The sequence below is a fragment of the Myotis daubentonii genome, chromosome 12 (genome assembly GCF_963259705.1).
Source record: "Myotis daubentonii chromosome 12, mMyoDau2.1, whole genome shotgun sequence".
NCBI lineage: Eukaryota > Metazoa > Chordata > Mammalia > Chiroptera > Vespertilionidae > Myotis > Myotis daubentonii.
This window is the reverse complement of record NC_081851.1, coordinates 17,547,431-17,572,761: the sequence shown is the minus strand read 5'-3', so window position 1 is coordinate 17,572,761 and position 25,331 is coordinate 17,547,431. Positions and strand designations below refer to the sequence as shown.

General features: G+C 48.4%; 1 protein-coding gene across 4 annotated transcripts in view; it reads left to right on the top strand.

Annotated features, from left to right (window-relative positions):
- Positions 1 to 25,331, top strand: part of AFF3 (ALF transcription elongation factor 3) — a 554,454-nt gene that overhangs the window by 410,482 nt on the left and 118,641 nt on the right. For all 4 annotated transcript variants that reach the window (XM_059658990.1, XM_059658986.1, XM_059658987.1 and 1 more), the window contains one exon: positions 22,513 to 22,564. In XM_059658990.1, the coding sequence (XP_059514973.1) occupies positions 22,513 to 22,564 (52 nt within the window). The remainder of the gene's footprint in view (positions 1 to 22,512; positions 22,565 to 25,331) is intronic.

Genomic DNA, 25,331 nt, shown 5'->3' with positions numbered 1-25,331 from the left:
AGGGGGGAAGAGGGGTCCTTCAGCCTGGCCTGTGCCTTCTCACAGTCGGGGACCCCTCAGGGGATGTCCGCCTGTGGTTCTTAGCACTGCTGCAGAGGCGGAAGAGGCTCCCGCCACCACCGCTGCGGTCACCAGCTGCAAGCCTAGCCTCTGGCTAAGCAGCGCTCCCCCTGTGGGATCACACTGACCACCAGGGGGCAGCTCCTGCGTTGAGTGTCTGCCCCTAGTGGCCAGTGCATATCATAGCAATTGGTCATTCTGCGGTTTGGTCAATTTGCATATTAACCTTTTAATATATAGGATTAATAATTGTATTATTTTCCATTTGAACAACTGTAAACCTACTTTTGCCCTACCTGTATATAAAAAGAACACTATACATGAGTAAGTGGGATTTATTCCAGGTATGCAAGGCTGGTTCAATATTTAAAAGTCAACCAATGTAATCTACATAAACAGGCTAAAGAAGAAAGACATTTGAGCATATCAACTGATGCAGTGAAAACATTTAACCAATTTCCACACCAATTCATTGCAGAAGCTCTCAGTGCACTAGAAATAGAGGGGACCTTCCTCAGCCTCATAAAGAACATCTACAGAGTACTTACAGCTAACAGCTGACATCATACTTAATAGTGGAAGAGGGGATGCTTTCCCTCAAAGATGGAGAGCAAGGTAAGGGTGTTCACTGTCACCCCTCCTACTCAATGTAGTGCTGGAAGTCCTAGCCGCTGCAATATGGCAAGAGGAGGAAATGGAAGGTGTACATATTGGGAAAGAACTAAAACTGTTTCTATTTGGAGACAGCATGCTTGTCTATATAGAAAATCCCAAAGAACCTACAAAATAGAATAAATGAGGACTGTAGTATTACAGGATACAAGATCAACACACAAAAATCAATTGTATTTCTATATATTGACAAGTAGACACCAAAATTTTTTTAAATACCACTTCAATTGCTTCAAAGAAAATTAAATACTTAGTTGTGAATGTGACACAATGTGTACAGTGTCTGTGATGAAGATTACAAAATACTGATGCCTAAACTGTTCTCACGTGGTGCTGGGGTCCAGCCCCAGCGGGTCCAGGGGTCCCCAAAGGTGTGGACGGAGTCGGCGAAGAAGGAAGGACACGGAGACAGCGTTCAGTTGATCAGCAGCCTAGCCAGGATCTCTAGCCAGGATCTCCAGCCAAGTTCTGGTCTGGATCTCCAGAGAGGTTCTGCTTAGGATCTCCAGCCAGGTTCTGTGTCCATGTTCCCTCGCTAGGTTCTCCAGCCAGGTTCTGTCCAGGTTCTCCAGCCAGGTTCAGTCACCAGGTTCTAGTCAGGTTCTCTTGCCAATTTCTGTAGTCAGGTTCAGTCCAGGATCTTTTGCCATGTTCTCTTCCAGCGAAGTTCTTCTGTCTCTAGGTTCTGTGTAGGTTCTGTCATCTCAGTTCTGTCTTGTTACATCTGTATTTATACCAGTTGATTCCAATCCTATCAATCTCTATTCCAAAGATTAGGGCGTTTCTTATCTCCATTCCAGGGAGTAAGGATTATGTAGCTTAAGCATGATTGTTTGTAGTTAAATTGATTAACTACCCGCCTGGAACTTAGTTAAGGAGTTTCATACCCTCCCTAACTTCAGGGAAAAATCCCTACCTGGGGAAACAACCTTTCTCGGAGAGGTGACCTTGGTTAAAACACAGTGCTAAGGGGAGCAAACATATTAAGAACAGTATGCTATATACGCCAGGTCCCTTGAAACATATGCTGTGCAGATGTTTCTATCCTGCAGCGACTGTGTCAAGCAGCAAGGATGGACCGGCTTCTGGCAACGTGGTGCCTACTAATGTGTGGAGCGGTGTGGTGCCGTCTCTCCTTGCAGAGAGTACTAGCTCTGGTCAGTGATGAGCCTTGGAAATTGCTGGGTAAATATGTAAGAGGTCAAGTCCTTAAATGGATAAAAATTATTGGCAGCACCTATACTGATATAAAAGTTTTCCACTGTCTCAATATCTAAAGCCCAGGAATGCCAGACCCCTAAAGTGAGTCAGAGTGTTTGGATTCTGTTGCATGAATGTAGTCAGCCAGGATTAACACCCTTAGGGTTGAGATTGAGGTGGAATTTCCAAATGCTGCAAATATTATGTGACAGCCACCCAGCCCCGATGCTGGGTAGTTCAAGACATGAGTCACAAGTGGGCTCTTGAAGAGATGCCCAGTTTGGCTCCAGCACTCCTTCCTTAGTGGTGTTGGAAAACACATGGGGCCTGGGGGCAGGGCATGAGCTTTAGAAAACACAACTAAGCTGCTGAAACAGAAGTCCAAAGGCAAGGACAAGAGATGCCTAGCTAGAGGCTGTGGCATAGCTTACATGAGGGTTTTTAGCTGGGAAGACATTCAGAGATGGTCTGGTTCTTGGACCTCGGGGTGAGGTCCAGGAATAACAGCACTCGGCCGTTGCCCAATCCCGCGGATGATGCACACTTGGAATTCTATTTTGAACAGACAGGGATATACAGAGACGTTCTAGAGAAGAAAAAGCAGATGCAGATATCACAGAGCATCATAGACGAGCCATTGTGATGCAGGCAGTAGATAGCTGGGAAGCGTGCAAATTCACAAGGTTAGGGGTTTGTTCACTGCCTTATTTATGTTCATAAAACAATGTTCTCAAAGCACTTTCTATTCTGTTAGATCATGTTTTCTTCAGCAACCTGTGAAGAAGGCAGAGTTGGTTTTATTATCCCATTATAAAGAAATCACAAAGAAGTTTGTGGTTAACTGTGCCACGCTCAGCACGGCCATGGGTGAACCTGAGGCGGGGCAGTGAAGGATTAGAAAAGACAGACAAGAGAATAAAGCTGGGGCTAGGTGGGATGCTGCCCTCTCTGATGGAGAGACAGCCCACAGCCTGCAAGCCAAGTCTTTATTTTATAGCCAGTTCCACGAGGCAAAGTAAGAGCATGGTCAAGATGTTTACAATGTTCTCACGGGTTTCCAGTCTACTCAGTTACATGCACCTGATCAAGCTTTGTTTACTTGCTGCACCTCCCACAGCCCATATCATTCAGCCACGTGGGACCACAGGTTCCAACCATAAGGTCAAGCTTACAACCACAGCCTTTGGCTATAACTGCGCTGGGAGGGCTTTGCCCTCCAAGCTAGGACTTGCACGTGGCTTTGCCACGAGAGGACCATGCCCTCTCATTAGTCTGAGGCTTGAACCTGTCCAAACATTGTAGCCTCTCTCTCTAATTAACATCAGAACCAGGAGGAGAATTCAGATCCTTGGACCTACTGATTCTCAGCTCTGAACCCTTGGCAGAGCTGGCACACCCTGAAAGGAGTTTTCATGACCTGGGTCTTCAGTAGGACTTATTTTTCTCTTGTCCTGATCCCAGAGACCTTGCTGCAAGAGCAGGATGTCTTGCTCATTTAAAATAAGATTAGCCTTTCCAATGGTAGTACGCACAGAAACCTAACTCATCGTCTTACTAATGCTCTTCCTACTACATTTGTTCTATAGAGCTGGACCTTACATATTTTTTCTGTCTCTGAAAAAACTTGGGGCCCTTCACAGTTGGTCTTTGGATTGGAAAGTCTTTTTCAAGGTATGATATCCACAACCTGAAAAAGACACATGCATCTACCACTCCTCACACTTAAAGCAGGGATGGGCAGAAAGCCATCTCATTCCACCTCAGTGCCACCCAGCTGAGGGTAGCAGGACACCTCATGGCATTGAGAATTCTCAAATCTGCAGAAACCTCATCCGAACTCACGTGAAACACCCCCTCACCAGCTTTCTCCTACTTCTCATCTCTTCTTATGAAGAGCCAGCTGACCTTTTTTTCCTTGGGGTGGGAAGAAGAGTTGGGTTAAGAGTCCTGATGTCTTCACAGCATGAATGTGTTGCAAGGGCTTCACCCTCTCAGGTGAAATAGATGGCAGAGGATGAGCGCGAAGGGAACAGCAGGGCTGGCCAGCTCCTCCTTCATAGCCCTCAAGAGTTCCACCAGTGCCTAGGAGCCACACACTGCTCTGAGATGGGTAGAACTCTCCTTGGTCAAGATCTGGGCTTTCAGAAATCACATGTCTCGAGGAGAAAGAGGAAAAAGCAACAGAGTGTAATAATAAGTATAAATTGATTCTCTTCCTTGAGTGGGTGCTGACCTATCTGTATAGTTGCTAATGCACACCTCGGATTAGACCTTTTGCATTAAATTTAATGCAGAATTTAAATAATAGAAGCATAGGATTATCTGGCTTGAAATTTCATACTATGCAGCTAAGATGCCATGGCTTTAGCTTCCTGTGTTATAAACCACCTGTCTTGATGCTGTGACGTGGGGATGTCGGCGTGAGATGGGAGAGAATGAAGCTATGTCAATGGAACGTTTTACCATTCTTCCAAGCAGCCAAGATTTTATGTCAAATTGGTTTCTCAGGCAATTTATTTTGTCTGCACCCCTCACCAAAAAAAAATAATCAATTTTGTTGGAATGGGTTTGGACAGCTTACTGTTGTGTGAGGGGTCAGGCTGAGAAGGTCCTCTGTGGGGAGCTGGTGGCAAATGTTTCGCACGTGCCCTGTTGGAGTGGTGTGGGGGCCCCCACACATGTAAGCTTGCCACATGTTCTGGAGAGTTCTTTGGCTATGGAAAAGGACTGGTTAATCTTTCTTTTTAGAGATGCTTTATTTCAGTCTCTTACCAGTTCCCTTACTATATTGTATGGCATCAAGTGCAATAAGTGCCCACAAATTCTCAGAATTACACATTACAATTGAAATCCCATTTCTTACCAGTGAAAGGGGATGCATTGCTGTGCTGTTCATTGGAGAAATCTTATTGTATTGCTGGAACTAAACATGTCCACTTACAGTGGGGAAAAAGTGAGGCAGAAACAGACCTCCTCCATCCTGTGTAGCTGTGGGCATGCAAGGAACATCAGAGTTTTCATAGGAAAATACATTTCCCAGATTTATTTGTTGTGGCTTAAGGGCATACTTCTAGCCTATCTCAAGAGATCTGACTAAAAAGAATGTTTTTGCTCATAGATATAAGTACCTAGAACCCAGTCCTCTGGTTAGAAAACTAAATGAATTAAGCGAGCCAAACTTCACACAAGTGAAAATACTGAGGGAACTGGGGACCGCCGTGGAGACCCACCCAGTGAAGAGCTAAGGGTGGGCTGAGCCACCAGGCACAGGTGACCCGAGATGGGCTGGACGTGTGGAAGACCCTGGATTTCAAACACTTCATGCAGAAAAGAAAGTGTCACTAGTCATTCTTACTGATCCCATGTTGAAATGATAATGTTTGGGGTAGATTGGCTTAAGTAAATGCATTATTAAAGTGAATTTCACCATTTTTAAACTTTTTTAACGTAGCTACTGGACATTTTTAAATTACATAGGGGGCTCACATTATATTTCTATTAGGCAACACTGTTCTACATAATTGACCAGCATGTGGGGTGGGAAAAGCAATGCACTCTTTCAGAGTGATTTTTAGGCATCCCTGTTCTTAAAAGCCCGCAGGTCTCTCCCTGCTTCCTCTGGTGGCTTCAGCACAGCCAGTGCTGCCAGCCCCTCTCCGCCGCTGCCAGCCCCTTTCCGCTGCTGCCCAACTCACCTCCTCAGCCTCTCCCTCCTTCCAGGGTGGCCTCGCGCTCCCAAACCCCTCCTTCTGTTGGGCTGAGCAGCCCCTCAGTCTGACCTCTCCACTGACTTCCCTCAAGGTGCTCAGCAGAACACAGGAGTCTTTAGTTAACAAGACTCATTCTCCTTGGAGGGCTTTCCTATAAAATATTGACCCACAGTCTCTCTCCCTCAGTTCAGAAATGTTAAATGCTCCGAACGCCTGCAGTCCTTAAAACCCCGTTTGGAAGACCTGACTCAAAGCCAGGTGTAGCTTTGACCACACTTCCTGCGACTGCTCAGTAGACACCCAGGCCTGCCCAGGGCGTTGTGGAATGTGCAGGGTGGGCATCCGTTGGCCTTTCTAAATTACAGAAGAACTTCTGAATCCTGAAGCAAACACACCCAGACTGGGCGGTTTCATGGAAGGATTGTGGACCTGAAGCAATTTTTCCCTCTTAAAATCCGGCCTCCCTCACTCAGGCCTCCATCTGGGCTGCCTTAAAGATCGCCTTTCTGAAGGGCAGGTCTAATCGGGGCCGTCCTCCTTTGGGTCCCTTGAAGGATTCACAGCCTGTGGGACCAGGTTCCAGCTTCTTAACAGGTGTCCAGGCTCCGTATCAATAGGTGTTTATCACCTGCCAAGGGCCCAGCCCTCTGACAAGGACTGATGGCCCTCAAAAGACACTTGAAATATGGTCTCCGGCCTCAGAGAGGGGAGATGAAGTACCAGGAACCACAGCAAACAATAGAAGGACTGAGGGCAAAGTGAATGAAACTGGCTACCAGTGCAAACAGAATGAGAGAAGCAAGACAGCAGAGCAGCATGGGGTCCTGTCCCAGGTGTGCTGAGGGGCAGGCGGGGCAGGTAGGGCTGGACAGGTGACAGGATGGGGTGGGGGAAGAGAAGGAAGGAAAGGGGCGTGTAGCTTCCTGCTTCCTCACCTGGACATCTGTCTTCTCCAGGTAGTTAACGAGGGTTGTTGCCTGCCTTTCCAGTGGGCCCAGGGACACCCAAAGGATGCAGCCTGCTAGAATAAAAGGTCTCCCCAGTGTTTTGTCATTTGAACTGATTCTTTAGAAACATGACCAGATGATGAAGTTCATTGTTCTCATCCTTCTGTCAATTAGGGAAGCTGCTTGGAGCCTGCTGAGCCCAAATATAGTCTGCCGGCTCTTCCTCCTCCCCCTCGCCTCTGGACTGCATGTCAAGTTGCCAGGAACTGGTGGTGATTTGGTGGCCCTTCCATTCAGTTCCCATCTAGAGCAGTCCTCCTGGATACCAGGCTCTGAGCCAACACCCTCATAATCCTCACATTTGTTCTGTGCTTTAAAATTTGCAGAACACTTTTGTCTACATTATCTATTCAATTCCCCAAGAATCCTTTAAAGTTGAGGGGGTGAGTGTTACTCAGTTTCCACTCAGAAGTGGAGGCCTAACAAGGCTAATTCACTCAGGCCATGGAGCGGGAAGTGACAGAAGTCTCAGAGCAGCTGCTAAGCCAGCACTTTTCCAGTGCAGGTGTCAGCGACTTCCTGTATCTCCCTGCACCTTGAGCTTTATTTTAAGTAGACATGTTGGACATTTGAAGGTCGTTGAGGAGGGATGGATGCGTGCCCACTCCTGGCCCAGAAATATAACTTCTTACTAGTTGCCAAAGTGGCCAAAACATTCAGACACTTCCAGGATAGATCTTATGAGTGAGACCGGTTAATAATGAGGATTTTTTTCAATTCATGGAGTTACACATATGTTGGTATGTATGCAATTTGATATGTATGCTATTTTTGTTGTATTGACAACAACTTCAAAACTTCATGTCAAATTTTCTGAAGGTGTTAACATCATAGATATTTTTACGTTTAAAAATGTCGAATTTTGTGCCCCAAAAAAAGAGCATTTGCGGGAAGTTTTAATTCATTATTTTGAAAAAAAAGTTATCGTATACTTTGGGAAGCTTATGGTGAACATGCTTCATCTCAAGATACTTGTGAACACTGGTTTAAACTCTTTAAAAGTGATGGTTTCGATGTGAAAGACAACGTCCAGGTCAACCGAAAAAGTTTGAAGACCAACAATTATAAGCATTAGTGGATGAAGATGGTGTCAAACTCAAAAAAAACTTGCAGAAGGATTAAATGTTGCCCAGGAAACAATTTCTGATTGTTTACAAGCAATGGGAAACATTGTAAAGGAGGGAAAATGGGTGCCACATCAACTGAACAAAAGACAAATGGGAAACCGAAAAGTCATCAGTAAAATGTTGCTTCAGTGGCACAAAAGAAATTCTTTTCTGCATCAGATTGTGACTGGCGATGAAAAGTGGATTTATTTTGAGAATCCCAAACACACAAAATCATGGGTTGATCCAGGTCAACCATCAACATCGGCTGCAAGGCCAAATAGCTTCGGAAAGAAGACAATGCTCTGCGTTTGGTGGGATCAGGAAGGTGTGGTGTATTATGAGCTTCTAAAACCAGGTGAAACCGTTAATACTGATCACTACTGACAACAAATAATCAATTTGAACCACACTTTGGTCGTGAAACGACCAGAATGTGCCAGAAGACATGGCAAAGTAATTTTGCTTCATGATGATGCACCATCACAGACTTCAAAACCAGTTAAAGACACGTTAAAAGATCTTGCCTGGGAAGTATTAACCCACCTGCCGAATTCACCAGACCTTGCTCCTGCAGATTCCCACTTGTTCTGATCAATGGCACACGCACTTTCTGAGCAGCACTTCAAAACGTATGAAGAAGTGGAGAATTGGGTCTCTGAATGGTTTGCCTCAAAACAAGAAAAATTCTATTGGGACGGTATCCACAAGTTACCTGAAAGATGGGGGAATGTGTAGCTAGCGATGGACATTACTTTGAATAAAGCACTTTTGATGTTTCTCTTGAAATTATCGTGTTTTCTTTGATTACAAAATCCGCCATTATTAACCGGGACACCTAGTAAATGCTACTCCAAACCCGCCCTGTGAAATGGCTGGATGGAGCAGAGGCAGCAGCAAATACCTCAGGAGCATCTGCAGCAGAAATGTCCAGGTGCTGCATCGGTGAGAAGAGCTGCCCTTTGGGGATGTATGAGAGGGAGGGGCGAGGCTTTAGAAAACAAATGCCAAGGGTGTCACCAAATGACAACTTTGATAACGTTTTATTCCTGGGAGTATGAAGGCCTTTGTCCACATATTGTGTTTCAAAAGAACAGCCCCAACAGTTTCCTTTGCTCCTTTAGAGAGAAGGAAATGGACAGCGACTGTTGCCATAGGTCACCAAGCAAGTGAAGAAGGCTGGGCACTAGAGCCGGGCCATCACTCACGCACACCCGGAGCACCCCGCTCCCCTGGGCTGCCAGTGTGCCCACCTGCTCGCGTTAGCGGCGCCCATCCTGATCCCTGCTGCATGGTTAGTGGGGCAGGGACAGCCAAACGGGTCTTCCTTCATCTGAACGTGACCCTGAGTCCAAACGCTTTGAAAGTCTGAAGCAGCCATCCCCAGTTTCTTGGCTAGAGCGTTCTGAAAAGCATTGAGGAGTGAGGAATAAGTATTTACACAGTGAAAAGGCTGGGCTTCAGATGAGATACCTCAGCATTGGAAATAATGGTGCAGTGGGAAATGAAACAGGGGCTTTTCTTATTTGCCAAGTTAGAGTATAAATAAGGTACCAGACTCACTGGCTGTCATGGTCATTCTTAAAAAAAAAAAAAATGAGTTTATTTTCCAGTGATAAGAGAAAGGTAGAATTACTTGTTATCACAGGACAAAAGGGCCATGCAGTAGTGTCTCCTGTTACCCAGCAAGCAGCCATGAACCAGAGGGACATGTCCCAGGATCCAGGAGGCAATGCCATTTCTGTAATCCTCACCAACTCTTTCATTTTCTTTGGCTGAAATCACCTTGATTTCTAAAAAGGTATACATTTTTCCTTTAATAAATGATGACAACAGATAAGTCCTAGTGCTATGTAAAATATGCCCATATGAAATTAGATGTGAGCACATCCAGCTTTTACAGTATCTGCCACTAGAAAGAACGTTGGTTTCCAAGAATCTGGCTTGTCCTGCCGGCCGGCGCCCTTGCTGATGGCAAGGTGGCCACTCACAGTGCTGCTGCCTGGTGGGAGGGGTAAGTGGCAGGGAGGCCCCTGCCTTCCCACAGGCTTTCCTGTGAAGAAAGGGTTGGGGTGTGCCAACAACAGCAGAAGTTTATAAACCACTCGCCTCGATTGTCACCAGAGCCTCATTGCTTCTAAAATCCCCACAAGCTCATTGTGGTCTGAGTCCTTTCCCCGGCTCCCAGAGAAGGGTTCCTTTGGGGAAGGCAGCTGAGTGAAAGCAGAGAAATAACCGTCTTTGCGGTGGAGCCAACGGCACAACAGCTTCGGCAACACCGGGTGCTACATTTTTGGCTGAGTTTTTGGACCGTATTTTTCATGAAAATAATGTGGACACAGGTATATGGAAGGATCTTATGTGGAGCTCCCGGTGACAAATGAGATTCTAAGTTTCCCCCTTCACCCCTGACTCTGCTGGGCAGATGCGCCAGCTGGGCATGGCCTGGCCTGGACCTGCCTGGTAATCTGAGAGCCTGAGGTCTTTCTGGAGCAGGAGTGCATGGCAGGATGGGAAGTGAGGAAATTCCGGTTAAGATTCATTTGATGAAGAAGAAGAAGGACAGGGAGGGAGCCTCTGACACAGCTAGGCCTCCTCTGGGCCTCGGCTCCCCGAAGGGGTTGGTTTTCTAAGCTCCAAACAACATCATTGTGCACTCGGGAGAGTCCCTCAGCTCGGCCTGTACCCTCTCACAGTCTGGGACCCCTCGGGGGATGACCACCTGCTGGCTTAGGCCCGCTCCCCGGGGAATTGGGCCTAAGCTGGCAGTCAGACATCCCTCTGGCAGCCCGGCAGCCCTCGGGGGATGTCCACTTGCCAGCAGGGAGCAGGCCTAAGCTGCAGTCGGACATCCTTAGAGCTGCTGAGGAGGCAGGAGAGGCTCCCACCACCACCGCTGTACTGGCAGCCATCAGCCTGGCTTGTGGCTGAGCAGAGCTCCCCCTGTGGGAGCACACTGACCACCAGGGGGCAGCTCCTGCATTGAGCATCTGCCCCCATTGGTCAGTGTGTGTCATAGTGACCAGTGATTCCCAGTCGCTCTGCTGTTAGGGTCAATTTGCATATTACCCTTTTATTATATAGGAGGATAGAGGCCTGGGTGCATGGGTGGGGGCTGGCTGGTTTGCCCTGAAGGTGTCCCAGATCAGGGTGGGGGTCCCGCTGGGGTGCCTGGCCAGCCTGGGTGAGGGGCTGAGGGCCGTTTGCAGGCTGGCCACAGCCCCTTCAGGGTGGGGGTCCCCGCTGGGGTGCCTGGCCAGCCTGGGTGAGGAGCTGATGGCTGTTTTCAGGCTGGCCAAGCCCCCCAGAAGGGACCCTTACCCCATGAGGGTATGGCCAGCCTGGGTGAGGGGCTGATGGCTGTTTGCAGGCTGGCCACAGCCCCCAGCCACCCAAGCTCCCAGTGGAGGCTGGCTAGAAGCAGGTATTTGGGATTTATTTAGCTTCAATAATTGAAACTTTGTTGCCTTTTGCAGAGGCCACAGCTGGCCAGGGCAGGCGGGAAGCTTGGCTTCCTCCATCGCCGGGGCAACCAAGCCTCCTGCTTGCTCCAGCTCTGTGGCTGCCAGTCGCCATCTTGGTTGGATTAATTTGCATATAGTCACTTTGATTGGCTGGTGGGCATGGCTTGGGTGTAGCGAAGGTACGGTCAATTAGCATCTTTGTCTTTTATTAGTGTAGATACCATTAGCCAAAATATATTTTCAAAAGTCAAATTTTTACTGAGAAAAATCTGGATAAAAAGTATCTACAATATCCAGGCTCCTGTAGGAACTCCTGGAGCAGCGTGTGCCGGTCAGTGTTCCCATTCACATTTCAGCAGCCACTCCACCCTGGGGGCCCCAGGTCCCCTGGGGTCTGTCTGCGCCCTTCCCGTGTTGGCCTGACTCTAGACTGGACAAATGTGCCTGACTGCTTTTTGTTTTTGAAGTTAATAGACAATGAACTTTCAAGTGTGTTATTAAAAAGTTATTTTTTAAATAAGTTTTTATATAACTTATTTGAGCTCATTATTTCTCAGTTAATTGAAGGTATATTTTAAGTCTATTCCATTCCATTTGGAGTCATGGATCAAGTTTTTTTCTGTGAAATTATAGGTCTTGGCTCCTATTTTGAGGAGTGTGTGCTTATGTTTTTTCAATTAAATAAATACCTATGTCCCCCAGGCCCTGGGACACAGAGAAGAATGAGACCAGACACTTCTCATGAGTCAGTAGATAAAACAGACTTGAAGGCAAGCAGTTATAACACAGGGTGGCAAGTGCACTAATGGACCCGTACAGAAGAGGGAAATTAATGAAGGTCACTGAGCATCAAGGAGGTGTGCCCTTTGGGTGGCATTTGAAGGGTGAGTCATAGGTGAGCAGAAAGGGGGGCACTCAGGCAGGAGGAGAGGCCAGGCCAAGATGCAGAGAAGAGGAACTGTGTGTAGTTTTGTATTGTTCCAGGAAGGAGTTCAAGGGCCAGGCCAGGGGAGCAGCTGCAGTGAACTGAGGTCCGGCTATGGAGAGCCCGTGCGCCTTAGGAAGCAGCAGAGACTGGATTTAGGTTGTAGGTGGACAGCAGCAAGATGCGGAACAGAACAGAGGAAGGATTGCAGGGTGGGATGTGCTGTTATACTGAGAACCGGAGGCATGGACTAAAGCGGTATGATAAGGGATGGAGGGGGCGGGCAGTGTTCCAAAAGAGAGCTCAAGAAATAGGGCAGACACATCTGAGAGTTTTATTGTCTGTACGGAGGACCGAGAGGAAGTCAAAAGCCGTGTGCAGTTGACCAGCTGAGTGGCAGTGCCACAGACCTGGATATAGAATTCAGCAGTGAATGTTGGATTTTAGGGAGGTAATGGGTTCTGGTTTTGGACAAATCAAGGTGGAGGCACATCCAAGTAGAGATTAATTTATTTGCTCGACAAACAGTTATTGTGTGTTATTTTGTGCTCGGCATTTTACTAGATACTGAAGATGCCCAGTGAGATCAACTGTGAGGGCTCCATGGTGCAGAGATCCCCAAGGTGCGGTTGACCCTGTGGAGATGGCACTTAGAGGACAAGGTCATAGATCATCTTTGGGAGAAGGTAGAGAGAAGGTGCTGAAGAGAAAGGAACTGAGGGCCAGGGCCTGGGGTGACATTGACTAGTTCGAGTGGCTGGAAGGCGTAAATGCTTGAAGGAAAGGGAGGTCAAAGGTAAAGAGAACTTGGAGAGTTAGAGGAGCTGTGCAGGGAGCATTCCAAGAAAGGAGTGTCACATACTAATGTCACATAAATCAGAGCGATCAAAGAAGACAAAGAAACAAATGTTCCTATTTGATTTGGCAATCGAGTGTCCCTGAGAGAATTCCTTAACTTACCAGTAAGGATGGGTTTGTGCCTTATCTTTGGCGCTGGGGAAACTCACCCCTCCCCTGGAAGCAATCTCATTCAAATGGCGGGGGCGGGGGGGGGGGGGGCAGGGGAGCAGATGTGTTGATAGGCAGTCCTAGCACAATGCACTAGGCCTGTGCAGTTAGAGAAGAGAGGATTCTGTCCTGTGGATTGGAGGTGGCTTTAAGGAGAAGATGATCGTCCACTTGGCATTACTGCTGGTTCTCAACCCTGGCTGAAGGTAGATTCATCTGGGAAGCATGTCAAAAAGACTGATGCCTGTTCCAGTCCGAGGCCAGTAAAATCAGAATCTCGGGGGTTGAAGCCATGAGTCCGTGTTTGAGCACCCCAGGAAATGCTAGCCCCATCACTGAGGAACACCACCCCCCCCCCGCCCCCTCCAATGCGGCTCAACAGTTTGCATCTGCTTTCACCTTTATTGTCTTGTTTGAGACTTGACTGTCATCCTGTTTTGTTCACGGACAAACTGTAACTCAGAATGAAGCTTTATGCAAGGTCCAGAGCTACTCAAGGCCTGGACCTGTGGAGACGCTCTCTCTAGTTCTGTGTTAGGCAGTGGTTCCCACACCCAAACCTATGGCATCGGAGTATGGGGTGGGGTGGGAGCCAGGCAGCAACACCTTTGAAAGATCCCCAGTGATTGCAGTGCCCAGTCAGGTTCTGAGACCACTGTGTCCTATGGTGCTCAGGCAACATGTGAGGCCCGTGTAGCTTACATGCATTTGCTAATTAGGAGGCTAAGCTTGGTTCTCTTTTCCAGTCCTAACAGCTTATCTGTTCAAATAAGTCTCTTAATTAGGAACTGTCTTAGCAATTAACTTGTCAATAACAATAGCCAAAAAAATCAAAAACATGTATTGTGAACAAACGACAAATCTGAGCCTGCTGTACAAGTGGCCCTTCTTGGGTCAATGCTTTCTCACTCTCAGTGCTATCAGTTAAGTCCCGGCCCATGGCTCAGTTGAAGCGTCACCTCATACACCCAAAAAGTTGTGGGTTCGATTCCTGATCAGGGTGCATACCTAGGTTGCAGGTTCAATCTCTGGTTGGGTCTCTCTCACATCAATGTTTCTTTATCTCTCTCTCTGTCTTCCCCACCCTCTACCCTCCCCCACTTCCTCTTTCTCTAAAAAAAATCAATAAAAACATATCCTCAGGTGAGGATTTAAAAAAAGTTATCAATTAAATATGCAAGTCATTTGTTAGCAAACAGAATAGGCAACCAGCTTACTGATTAACTGACAAGCAGTTCATATCCGACATCACACACTTGAGCCAAATCCGAAAGCATCTCAGTTCCCTTCCGCTTAGGGACAGAGTCCCCAGCAGAGAGGGTGAGGGGAAGAAACGCCCGCTGTTGGATCTGTGCCCTTGACAGAGTCCTGCCACCTCTCACTGGTATCTGCTCGGAAAAGGGCCCTGTTTTGCACACACTGTACTTGCCTTTGCGACACTTTCCCAACCTCATCCTCTAATACCGAGAACAGCAAGTTCAGCAAGTAATTTTCTAGAAGTCCTTGTAAGGAACAAGGACAGGGATTATAAAACCATCGTTGAGGAGAAAGTGTTCCCTATCAAAGCACTCTTGCTAGAGCCTCGGTTGTTTGTTGATAGAAATCATCGAGTACCCACGGCCCAGTTTCCCTGAAATTCTTTCAGGAGGAAGCAATTTCCAGGTCTAATATGTACGGAGAATGCTACTTTATACCGTGGTCCACATTGCCCTAAATCAGCGGTTCTCAACCTGTGGGTCGCGACCCCTTTGGGGGTCGAATAACCCTTTCACAGGGGTCGCCTAAGACCATCGGAAAACACATATATAATTACACATTGGTTTTGTGATTAATCACTATGCTTTAATCATGTTCAATCTGTAACAATGAAATTGGAGGAACTGTATTAAAGGGTCGCGGCATTAGGAAGGTTGAGAACCACTTCCCTAAATGGAAAAGACGGAGCATTTTCCTGTTTTTATAATCACTAGAACTGTGTGTGGCGTTTTACATCTTTCTGGGTGGAAGGAGTCCTGGGATGTTCAAGGGGTGTGGGCCCAGCGTTCCATGTCCCCCAGACCGAGAGTTCCCTCAGGGCAGCCTGGCACCTGCTACAACTGCAATTCCAAGTGAGAGGAACAACCAGCCGAGTTTTAAAATTACACAACTAAAACCCAGAACACCTGGGACATTTCAAACAACTTCAGGGAGAGGTGTCTGTACTACATCCAGGAGAAGTGGGGGCCGGCAACCCGGGGGAACGGGTGGACAGACCTCCCCTGCCGCGGTCAGCCTTGCCCAGGTGCAGCATTTGCGAGGCCGCCCCCTCTTCCTGGGCCGGGACTCAGAGCATCCCCTTCCTGTGGTCACTGCAGCTGTGTGACCAGCTCCCTCCTCATCCTCCAGCAGTCTTCCCAGGCTCCCACCCATCCCTAAAGGCACAGACCCATGGGATTCAGGCTGCAGAGTCACTTTATCCAAGCTTCATTTCAGAGAGGTGGGAATGATGTCTAGAGAGATGGAACAGTCTTCCCAAGTTCGCAGAGCTAGCTAGGGACAGAACTCAGACTCACACGTAGGCTACGGCTGCCATTTCAGGACTCATCCCCCCTCCCCACACTCAGTACCACTGACTGTGTCCTTCTATTAGTGTTGAGCTTCGTTTCCCTCTGATTTCCCTTTGTCCTGTGTTAATATACCAGATGTGGGTCTAGTATATTGGGAAAGCCGTTGCTCACTTGAGATTTGTTTTTTAATATATTTTTATTGATTTCAGAGAGGGGGGGGGAGAGAGATAGAAACATTAATAATGAGAGAGAATCATTGGTTGGCTGCCTCCTGCATGCTCCCTACTGGGGATCGAGCCCACAACCCAGGCATATGCCCTTGACCGGATTCAAACCCACAACCCTTCAGTCTGCAGGCCGGCGCTCTATCCACTGAGCCACACCAGCTAGGGCTCACTTGAGATTTTGAAGGCACGCGTTCATCCCATGTCTCACCAGGGTTTGGCAGGTTTCCTAAGGGAGTTGCTTTTCCCGAGGTTTTTAGATGGTAGGAAATGAGATTCTGTCCCCAGGTAGGTGGGCCTGTGGAGAAGGTGGCAGGTGGACTCCGTCGCTTATACGTCCGCGAAAAGGACCATTGGGACTTACTGTCCTGAAGAAAAAATAAGATCATAAGCAGGAGAGATACCGTGCACCTTTGCCCGGGATCGACCTGGCAGAACCAGGCCTTTTGTGTTGTCATTGACAACCAGAGCACACCCTGGAAAGAGAAGTCCAGGAAGGCAGTGTGTGTGAGCGAACGCCCGTCTATCTCCCTTGGAATCACCGTGGCTTCAAAAGATGTAGCACCCTCTAACCGGTTTGGCTCAGTCGATAGAGCGTCAGCCTGCGGACTCAAGGGTCCCAGGTTCAATTCCGGTCAAGGGCATGTACCTTGGTTGCGGGCACATCCCCAGTAGGGAGTGCGCAGGAGGCAGCTGATTGATGTTTCTCTCTCATCGATGTTTCTGACTCTCTGTCCCTCTCCCTTCCTCTCTGTGAAGAATCAATAATATATATATATATATATATATATATATATATATATATATATATATATATATTAAAAAAAGATGTAGCACTGACACCCAGATGGGAAAACACCAGAGTAGGGAACTCTTAGGTCACCGAGACCACCCCTTTGTCTTGTTCTGATTCTCCATTTGATACCAGACTCAGTTACTTCATGTGCCTCGGACCCACTGCATCCCAGTGTGAGCCGACCCTAGACTTCCTGGTTCCCAGTTCACTGGAGTGGCACGAGCTAAATTCTCCTAAACAGATGCAGAGAGGAGGTGGCCACCAGTGATGAAAATAAGCCAGGGAGGTGGCAGCACTGACCCGGACCTCAGAATAAAATGAGTTTTACAACTTTCCCTCCCGTGTTCCAAGCAGTAGAGATGATGGCTCGGGGAATGCCTTCAGAGGGGTGTACTTGCATAACGCATAGGCTATCATGCATTGCTAATTGCTAGAGGAGATATTTGCATATATGAATATGCTTAATGGGGAGTCATAAACATTTGTCTTTGGTTTTAAATCTCAAATAGGGGGAGACAGTAGTAGCACCAGCTATAGAAACAAATCTGAAAATCAAACAGCCCAATTAAACTCAGATTTTTAAAAAGCCATTAAGATATACCTAAATGAAATTAACTTTAAAGGACTAGAGGCATCATCTGTTAAGAGCCCTAAATGACAAGTAATTCCAGGGAAATCCTGTTAATTAAAAACCACTGCTCTGTGAAATGACCGCCGTTACATGTGCAGGTGAAGTGCCCCTGCGCAGCACCTGTAAGATACAGATGAGCCTGAGACGCAGTTGGCCATCTGTTAAGGGCAGGCGGCTACTTCTGCTTCCTGAGAGTGCTGGGCCTGAAAACATAAGCACCAGCTACAACGTACATTTATTTGCCTGTGGGTCCATTAAGAGTAGTGCACACGTGGAAGTTACCATAATCAGATATGAAGTTGCTGGGTTGCCTTGAACCCACCTTCCTGAGCCGAAGGGAAGATCTCTGCAGGTGAAGCGATCGGCTCTGTTAGAATCACGTGCATCTGCGCGTCACGGTTATCCGCTCTGAGAAGCGGCTGGGGAGGCAGTGCTGGTTTGAGCGCAGTGTGTGAGGGGAACCGGCCCTGGCAGTCGGGCGCTTCCTTGGAGAGCGGTCCCACCCAGTGAACACGCGTGTGACTTAAGTCAACGGTTGGAGTTTGGACTCCAATGCTGCCACCGGTGGTGAGACCCAGTTTCCACTCGCCTCCTAACAGAGAGCCCCCCCACCCCCGAGGGGTGCCTGGCAGAGCAGGCCCCGTCGCATCCTTTCTTCCACGCAGTCTGGTCCATACAAGAAAGCAAGACCATTCAGCCCACGGCTCAAAACATGCTGATCCTCCGCACCAGGTGCAGACTCGCAGGGCGGCCTCAACAGACACCGACTTGTGCTCTGACAGCAGTTGGGCAGCTCCCGGGTGCTCAGGGCCAAATCCAGGGTCTCTGCCCTGCTGGCTGCACCTCTGCTGTCTGGCATTCACTTGCAAAGTGTGACCTTATTGTCTTTTATTTCAGTGTCCCTGTTGTCATCAGGCTGTGGGTCCTGCTAGGGACTCCTGGCCCCGAGGCCGACCACGGGCTCCCAGGTCATGTCTCCTTGTGCACTCAGACTGACGGACATGCTGTCTGTCTTCTGTAGACGTAGAGTCACCTCAGATCAATCAACCACAGCAGCAGTTGCAACCCCTCCACAGCTTCCAGAGAACATATTTTCTTTGCAAAATGGCCTGAAGCAGAGCAAATGGTTTAGTTTGAAGGCTTTGTTGCAGAAACATCTTTGCCTCCTAAATTGTTTACCCATCAAGTTCCTTAAATGCTCCGCAGCTTTAGTCACCCCCAGAGGTAAAGGAATGTTAATGACTGAGCATCTATAGATGCTCCTCCTGCACCGGGTTCTGTGCTGAGCGCTTCCCAGGGATCCTGCACTGACTTCTCTGGAAAAGCCTTGAGGCAGGTGTCCAGTCACTCGGCTGGTTGAGTCGCAGAGCTGGACTCACTCAGCCTGGGCAGTCGCTCTGACCTCCGGGCCTGCTGCCCAGCATGCCCACCTCAGAGGACTTGCTGTGGGGATTGACTGAGGGGGTCTAGACAGTGCTCAGCAGGCCCGGCCAGAATCATTCAAACTTGAGAGCTGCTTCCCTTTATCAGGAGCTCAGACACCAAGAAGGCTCTGGGATGTGAGGGGCGGAGCTCTGGGTGGTTGGCAGCATTGGCCGGGGGGTGCTCCAGTGAGGGGTGGAGTGATGTGGCGGGGTGCCAGGAGGGGTCCCCGCACACCCCTGCACTATGTGCAGGTGACCCATCCTAAGCTGTCCTCAGCCTTCTGAGCATCAGAATTGCCTTTTTTCGAAAACGTCATTAGAGGTCCCCACCCCTACCCCATGGCCTAACCGACACTTAGTTTGCACTTTCTTTTACTCTTGGTTTAAAACTTTCGTTTGTGTGGTTCTTGTCTATTGCACCTAGCCCAGTCTTTCCTTTTGCAAATGGACAGACAATAGCCATGTTGTCTCCTGGGCGGGGCAGGGGTGGGGCAGGGCTGCAGGAGCCATGGACCCGTTTCAGCGGAGGCACAGGCCGGGGCTCTTTGCCACACCACCCGACAGAGCTTAGGGTGCCGCGGCTGTCACAGCTCTCTTCTCTGGCCATGGTTTCTTGTTCTGCTGTAACCTCAAATAGACTTCGCACCCCCCCCCCCGGGGCCACTCTGATATTTCCAGCATTAAAAGTGGGCACTCGATGAACGTTACGCCAGAATGAAGTGCGTGAAGGGAACAAGCACTGTGCCCTGGAAGTTGAGTCACAGGGCCCTGCTGTGACCCTCAGAGCCCAGCAGAAGGCTGGTCAGGCTCTAGGATGGGCTGAGTCCCAGCGGCTCCGGGGTGTCTGCTGGGGCTCAGGCTCCAGGCGGCAGGGACTGGGTCTGCGTCTCCGGTTGAGAACAGCAGCCAGAATTGCCCTGAGTTGTGTCTGTTTCACTCAGTGTTTCCGTTGCCCTTTCCTCAGATTCAAGATATTCTGACGTTCCATTGGATTCTGACTTCTCTTGAAGTCTCTCTTGAATGCAGAGTATTCTTACATTTGATCCTCAGGTTTTAGATATGAGCCAGGAGATATTTTGTAATAACGAGCGAGAGCTTCGGTGGGAGGATGATCACTGCCCCCAAAGCTAGCTGGGTCTCCTGCTTTTCCTCGGTGGGTCTCACTGCAGACCCGACCCCGAGGCCAGCGGTGCCCCTGCCTGGGACCAGGGGTGTGAGAGGCTCGTCCACACATTTAGCACATGCTTAAAACAGACAAAACTGAGCTGTTCTCTGTACCTTAGAAGAGACCCTGACGCACCGTTTTCACGGCTGTGGTTACTGTCAGCAGCGCCTGCTTCATGTGGTGGCCGAGTCACTCGGCTGGTGTGCAGCCCAGCTAAGATCCCTTGCTTTGAAGGGTCTTGGGGTTTCCTGCTCCGGTTGACAGTGGCCTCAAATCCGTGCACACGATTGCCTGGATAAAGATGAAACTTCTCAGTCACCCCTGACAGGACTTCCATGTAACGACAAGGGGGTTGTTAGCAACGGTTGTGTGTGTTCTCCCCTCCCTTCCCCTACCCCCTGACAGGACCACCCACACGTAGAACACCCAGTGCTCAAAGGGCAGTCTGTGAGATTAAACCAAATTGCAGTTGGCAGTTTGCCCCAGAAGAGGGAGGAAGGGCTAGAGGCAAGAAACTGGCTGCTTCTCTGGTATTTTTCATCAGAAAGGCATGTGTACCTTTTGGTAGGAAAATAGTCTTGGGGAAGGTGCCCTTAGCCCAGCCAGCAAGCTGGCACTGTACTCTGTCGTCACTGTGCTAGTCACCAGGGACTCAAGGACAAAGAGAACATCATCCCCTCCTTAGCGTCTTCCCAAACAATCCTATATAATAAAGATGTAATATGCAAATGGTCATTATACCGTAAAGCGTAACAACCGACCTCCTAAGGACCAGATCACAGATCAGCAGGAGGGTGGGGCAGCGAGCTACACGCGGGCAGTGGAGAGCTACAGGAGGGGGCGGGGCAGCAAGCTATGAGGGTGGGGCAGGGGGTGGGGCGGAGGGAGCTATAGGAGGTCGGAGCAGCCAGCAGAGAGCTACTGGAGGGCGGCAGCAAGCTACTGGCGCACGGATTCGTGCGCAGGGCTACTAGTGCTCTAATAAATCTCTACCATGTCTCCTCTTGGAAGCCGGGGGTACGGTACGAGTTCCTGAGGTCAAGGGAAATGAATGGCATGCCAGACGGACATTAAGAGCAGTTGGGGGCACAGTCTTTGCTCTACAGTCTTTGCTGCTGTTTTGTTTGTTTGCTTGAGGTTTAAATAATGAGCGAATGAGACTTCTCACTACTGGCAGGCAGCATAGCCACAGCCTGTGAGGATGTGGACGTGGCATCCCAGCGGCTGTGGCTTCAATGGTACGCCACAGTTGCTTAGCAACTCCTCAGTGGTGATCTCAAGGACAATACAAGAGTTTTCCTACTTTTCAAAAGAGGGGCAGATTTATTTCCTAGACTTATGGAATCCAGAGCAGATTGGACCTTAGAGATTGCCAGGAATCACCTCGTTTTATAAACAGGGGAGTTGTGACCTGCCCTAAGCATGAAGCGTTGGGCCAGAACTCTGCCCATGACCCATCCTGGCAGGTCTTTCTCCCAGGTTCACCCCAAAAGTCACCGAGATGACTTATTAAAGTATTCAGAGAAATATATTGATGATGGGCTTTTAAAGGGATCGAGGCACACTCTAAGGGACCGTCTTTGGAAGGGGCCTGAGGAGGAGAGTGAGGCCTTTGGAGTGCAGGGGCCCAGGGCCTTCAGACCCACCCCTGGTGCCCCAGCCTGCGTGCATTTCTGCTGTGGAGCACACTCCTAAGTGAGATTTCTTTTGAAATGACTTAATCCGAAAACTAATATTCTGTAAAGAAACAATTCAGTGGTGCTGATAAGAATAGCATTTTATCATCATCAGAAATCACAGGGCTTGAAGTGTTTTTTGTCTTTTGTTTTACCCTTAACTTTTATGGACCCCAGAGTGTGCTGTCATACAGATCTGCGGGCGCGGGGAGTGGCCTTCGGAGTCTTTCCGGAAGGTCCCCTCTGATTCTCCTCGTCCGGCAGGGTCTGCGAAGGTGTGTCCAGGTCTCTGCGGGTGGGAGCCCGAGCGGCGTGGCTCACCCTCTAGCACAGTGGTTCTCAACCTTCTGGCCCTTTAAGACAGTTCCTCATGTTGTGACCCCCAGCCATAAAATTATTTTCGTTGCTACTTCATAACTGTAGTTTTGCTACTGTTATGAATTGTAATGTAAATATCTGATATGCAGGATGGTCTTAGGCAACCCCTGTGAAAGGGCCGTTCGACCGCCAAAGGGGTCGCGACCCACAGGTTGAGAACTGCTGCTCTAGCGTGTTGTTTTCTAGCCTCCGCAGCGTTCCCCTTGGCCCTCTGGTCCTGTTCCCGTGAGTGGCGGTGGACACGGAGCACAGCCGCTGCCACGCGGAAAACCTTCGCAGGAAACGCAGCTCACGTTCTGGAAGCACCCCACCTCACGCTGTGACTGCTGTGAGGGGTAATTTTCATGACGTGGCCGTGTGTTGCTTCTCGGTGCATCCCAGGAAAAGGGCTTCAAACGAACACTTTTCCAAATCAGTACATCAAACGGGCTTATGACTGAAACGTTGCTCGAATTCATATATTTTGTTGAGAATTATTTGAATTTGCTAAGCATCGGTACCTCTCTGTTCCCTCTTCCAGAATGCTAGAAGATGACCTCAAGCTGAGCAGTGATGAAGAGGAGGGTGAACAGGTAAGCTCCCCTCGGGCTCTGTGCTGTTTGGGCGTGGCACCGTGACGCCGACCTGGCAGACCGTCCCGGACATTAGCTGAGTCGTACAAATGCTGAAACATGGGTGTCCTTTGCTAATGACAATGTTTGGTGCCGTTGGGAAAGTCTGTTAAAATATCTTGACCTTAATTTCCCTTAAAACAGTACTTTTGTGCTTTTTATGGCATTGAAACCAACAGCAGCTATTTATAAGGAAGCTAGCTTCAGAGGGGAAGCCTCTTTTTCTGGAAAGCTGACTGGCCTGCTGGCGATCAGGCGTGATCCTAACCTCATCGGCATGCAACAGGCAAGCTGTCCACATTAAATATTGAGGAGTCCTATGCAGATGTTATTAACATTGAGAAGACGCGAGCGTAGAGGTGAGCTACAATGATGAATAAGAAAGCTTCATGCTCAGAATAGCCGTTTGTCTTAAATGATAAATGTGCTCGAAATGTTCTCCTTTGGTGTAGATTTATCAGCTCCAGACATTAGTCAGGGCTTTGTAAATACTCTTCTGATCAGTCAGTTAAAGTGAAAAAATACCCACTCAACATTCATCACTTTCACCTCTGCGCTCCAGGCAATGCCTGCGTTTTTAGGCACGTTTGGAAACACTAAAGACAGATTTCCCTACACGGTTTCCTTTTTCTTGTTACCTGTGCCGCATTTTGTCAGTGTGGATAAATGTGGGAGGTCTAAGAACCACTCGGAGAGGTTTTTCTAAGTCATTTTTACGTGCACTACAAGCCACGTGAGCCGTTCGGTCGCTCTTGGGGGCGGGAATTTTACATAAAGGTACCGCAGTCCAGGCGCAGGCGCTGTCTAGACCTGCGGATGGGAATAGTGCACAGAGAGTGGGCAGAGGTGAGAGGAAAGTGAAAGGAAACTCCCAGGAAGAGCGTCTGAGCAGTGTGGCTAGGAGAGCAGCGAGTGAGAGGTGGTGAGGCACCAAAGAAGCAACTTGGCCTGAGATTAAACTTGGTGCATCTTGAAACTGGATTGGCAAGCGGAGGGAACCCCAAGTGAGGGAGGTTAACTGAACCCGGAGGACCACTCGGGGTTCTGGGAGACTGCTCACTGGTCCCAGGTGGAGACACCAGGGCAGTCAGCTGCCCATAACACAGCCACTGTGCTAGACCTAGAGAACAGTTCTTGTCTTGGTCCTCGTCTGGGTGACCATAAGCAAATGATTTCACCTGTGTGTGTTTTCCCAGGGAGAAGTTCCCATAGGTGTGTTGGGGATAAGTCACATCAGACGTAGAGATGGTGTAAACTTCATATTGGCAAAGGGATTTACTGGCTATTTCATTCCACAAGCCTTTTTTAATTAGGAAAGAATTTCCTGAGTTATTTCCAGGAAATATTTCCACTGCAAACTCAATTCTAAAAAACTAGTTATCAAAGATGTTCTCTAAGGCAGCAAGAACTTTGAGTTGACTCGTCTTGCTTTATTAGTGCCTTCTTTTCCATTTGTAGACACTGATATTATTATATTGTGATTATAGTGTCAGATCCTTTATTCTTGCATTTAGTCCCTATGTGTGGGCACCTTCCCACCTTTTGCAATGAAAGCAGCTGACAGAATGAATGACTTTTATACAGTAATCTCCTCTTTTTAATTAAGGCTTCACACCGTGGTTGTGTGTGGTAGCTTCAGGGATTGCTCTAACACTAATTATATTATCTGACTGTAGCCTATAATGATACCCTGGCCTAATTACAAAATCGTCATTTCCATGCTTCTCAAAAACTCTAATGATATGGTGAGTTTTTTTCTCTCCAAGACCAAAATACGGTTGTGCCGGAATGAGTGGATGGAGCCTGGGCACACGTGCGCGCGTTCTGCGTCGCTCTGGCATTGGGAGATGATTAGACAATTAACACAATTGACTTTCAGACATACTCAGAGTTTGTCCCTTAACTCAAATATTTCAAAAATATGTTGTACATTTCCCGGTCTTGGTAAACATAGTATACGAAAATGCTTCATCTTTTCTTCCATGATGCCTGGTTGTCCTGTGAATATTGGTCAACAGCCTGGACATCACAATAAAGCGACATCTACAGAAGCATCAAGCTGTAGTGCCTGCTGGCCCTTCCGGGAGGGGCCTCAGGCTCTAGTGCCTGTGAGTGCTCCTGTCTAGTGTTCCCTTTGTCCTCACTGCCTCGGTGCCCTCAAGGACAAGTAGACAGGCAGTGTGGTGGGTAAGCACGGGCTCAGCATCCCTGCTCCCTGGGTTCCAACCCTTGCCCTCCGACTCAGTAATTCTGCAGCCTTGGCCCACTGCCTGAACTGCTCTTTGCTCCAGTCACACTATTTGTGAAATTGGAATTAACTTGAGGTCCCCGAAGCCCGCCACTCCCTCAGAACTGTGCTTCCCTGCTGTCTTCATGTCACCAGATCCAATAGGCTTTTTATTGTTTTCTAGTTAACTTGTAATTGAGTGAAGCACACATGGAGAAAAGGACATCTAACCTAAGAGTACAACTTGATGACTATTCATAAACCACACATCACATCTAAACTACCCATGTACAGGTCTCTTGGAGAGCAGTTGGGCCATAGAGTGTGTGCACGTTCAACTCCAGTAGGTTGTCCCAAACCATTTTCCAAAGCAGTTGCACCGCTGACACTCCCACTGGCAATGGAAGAGAATTCCAGTGGCTCCACATCCTCACATCTGTCTGTTATGTTCATGAGGGATATTGTTCTTTTTTTTTTTCTTTTTTTCTTTTTTTTTTTTTA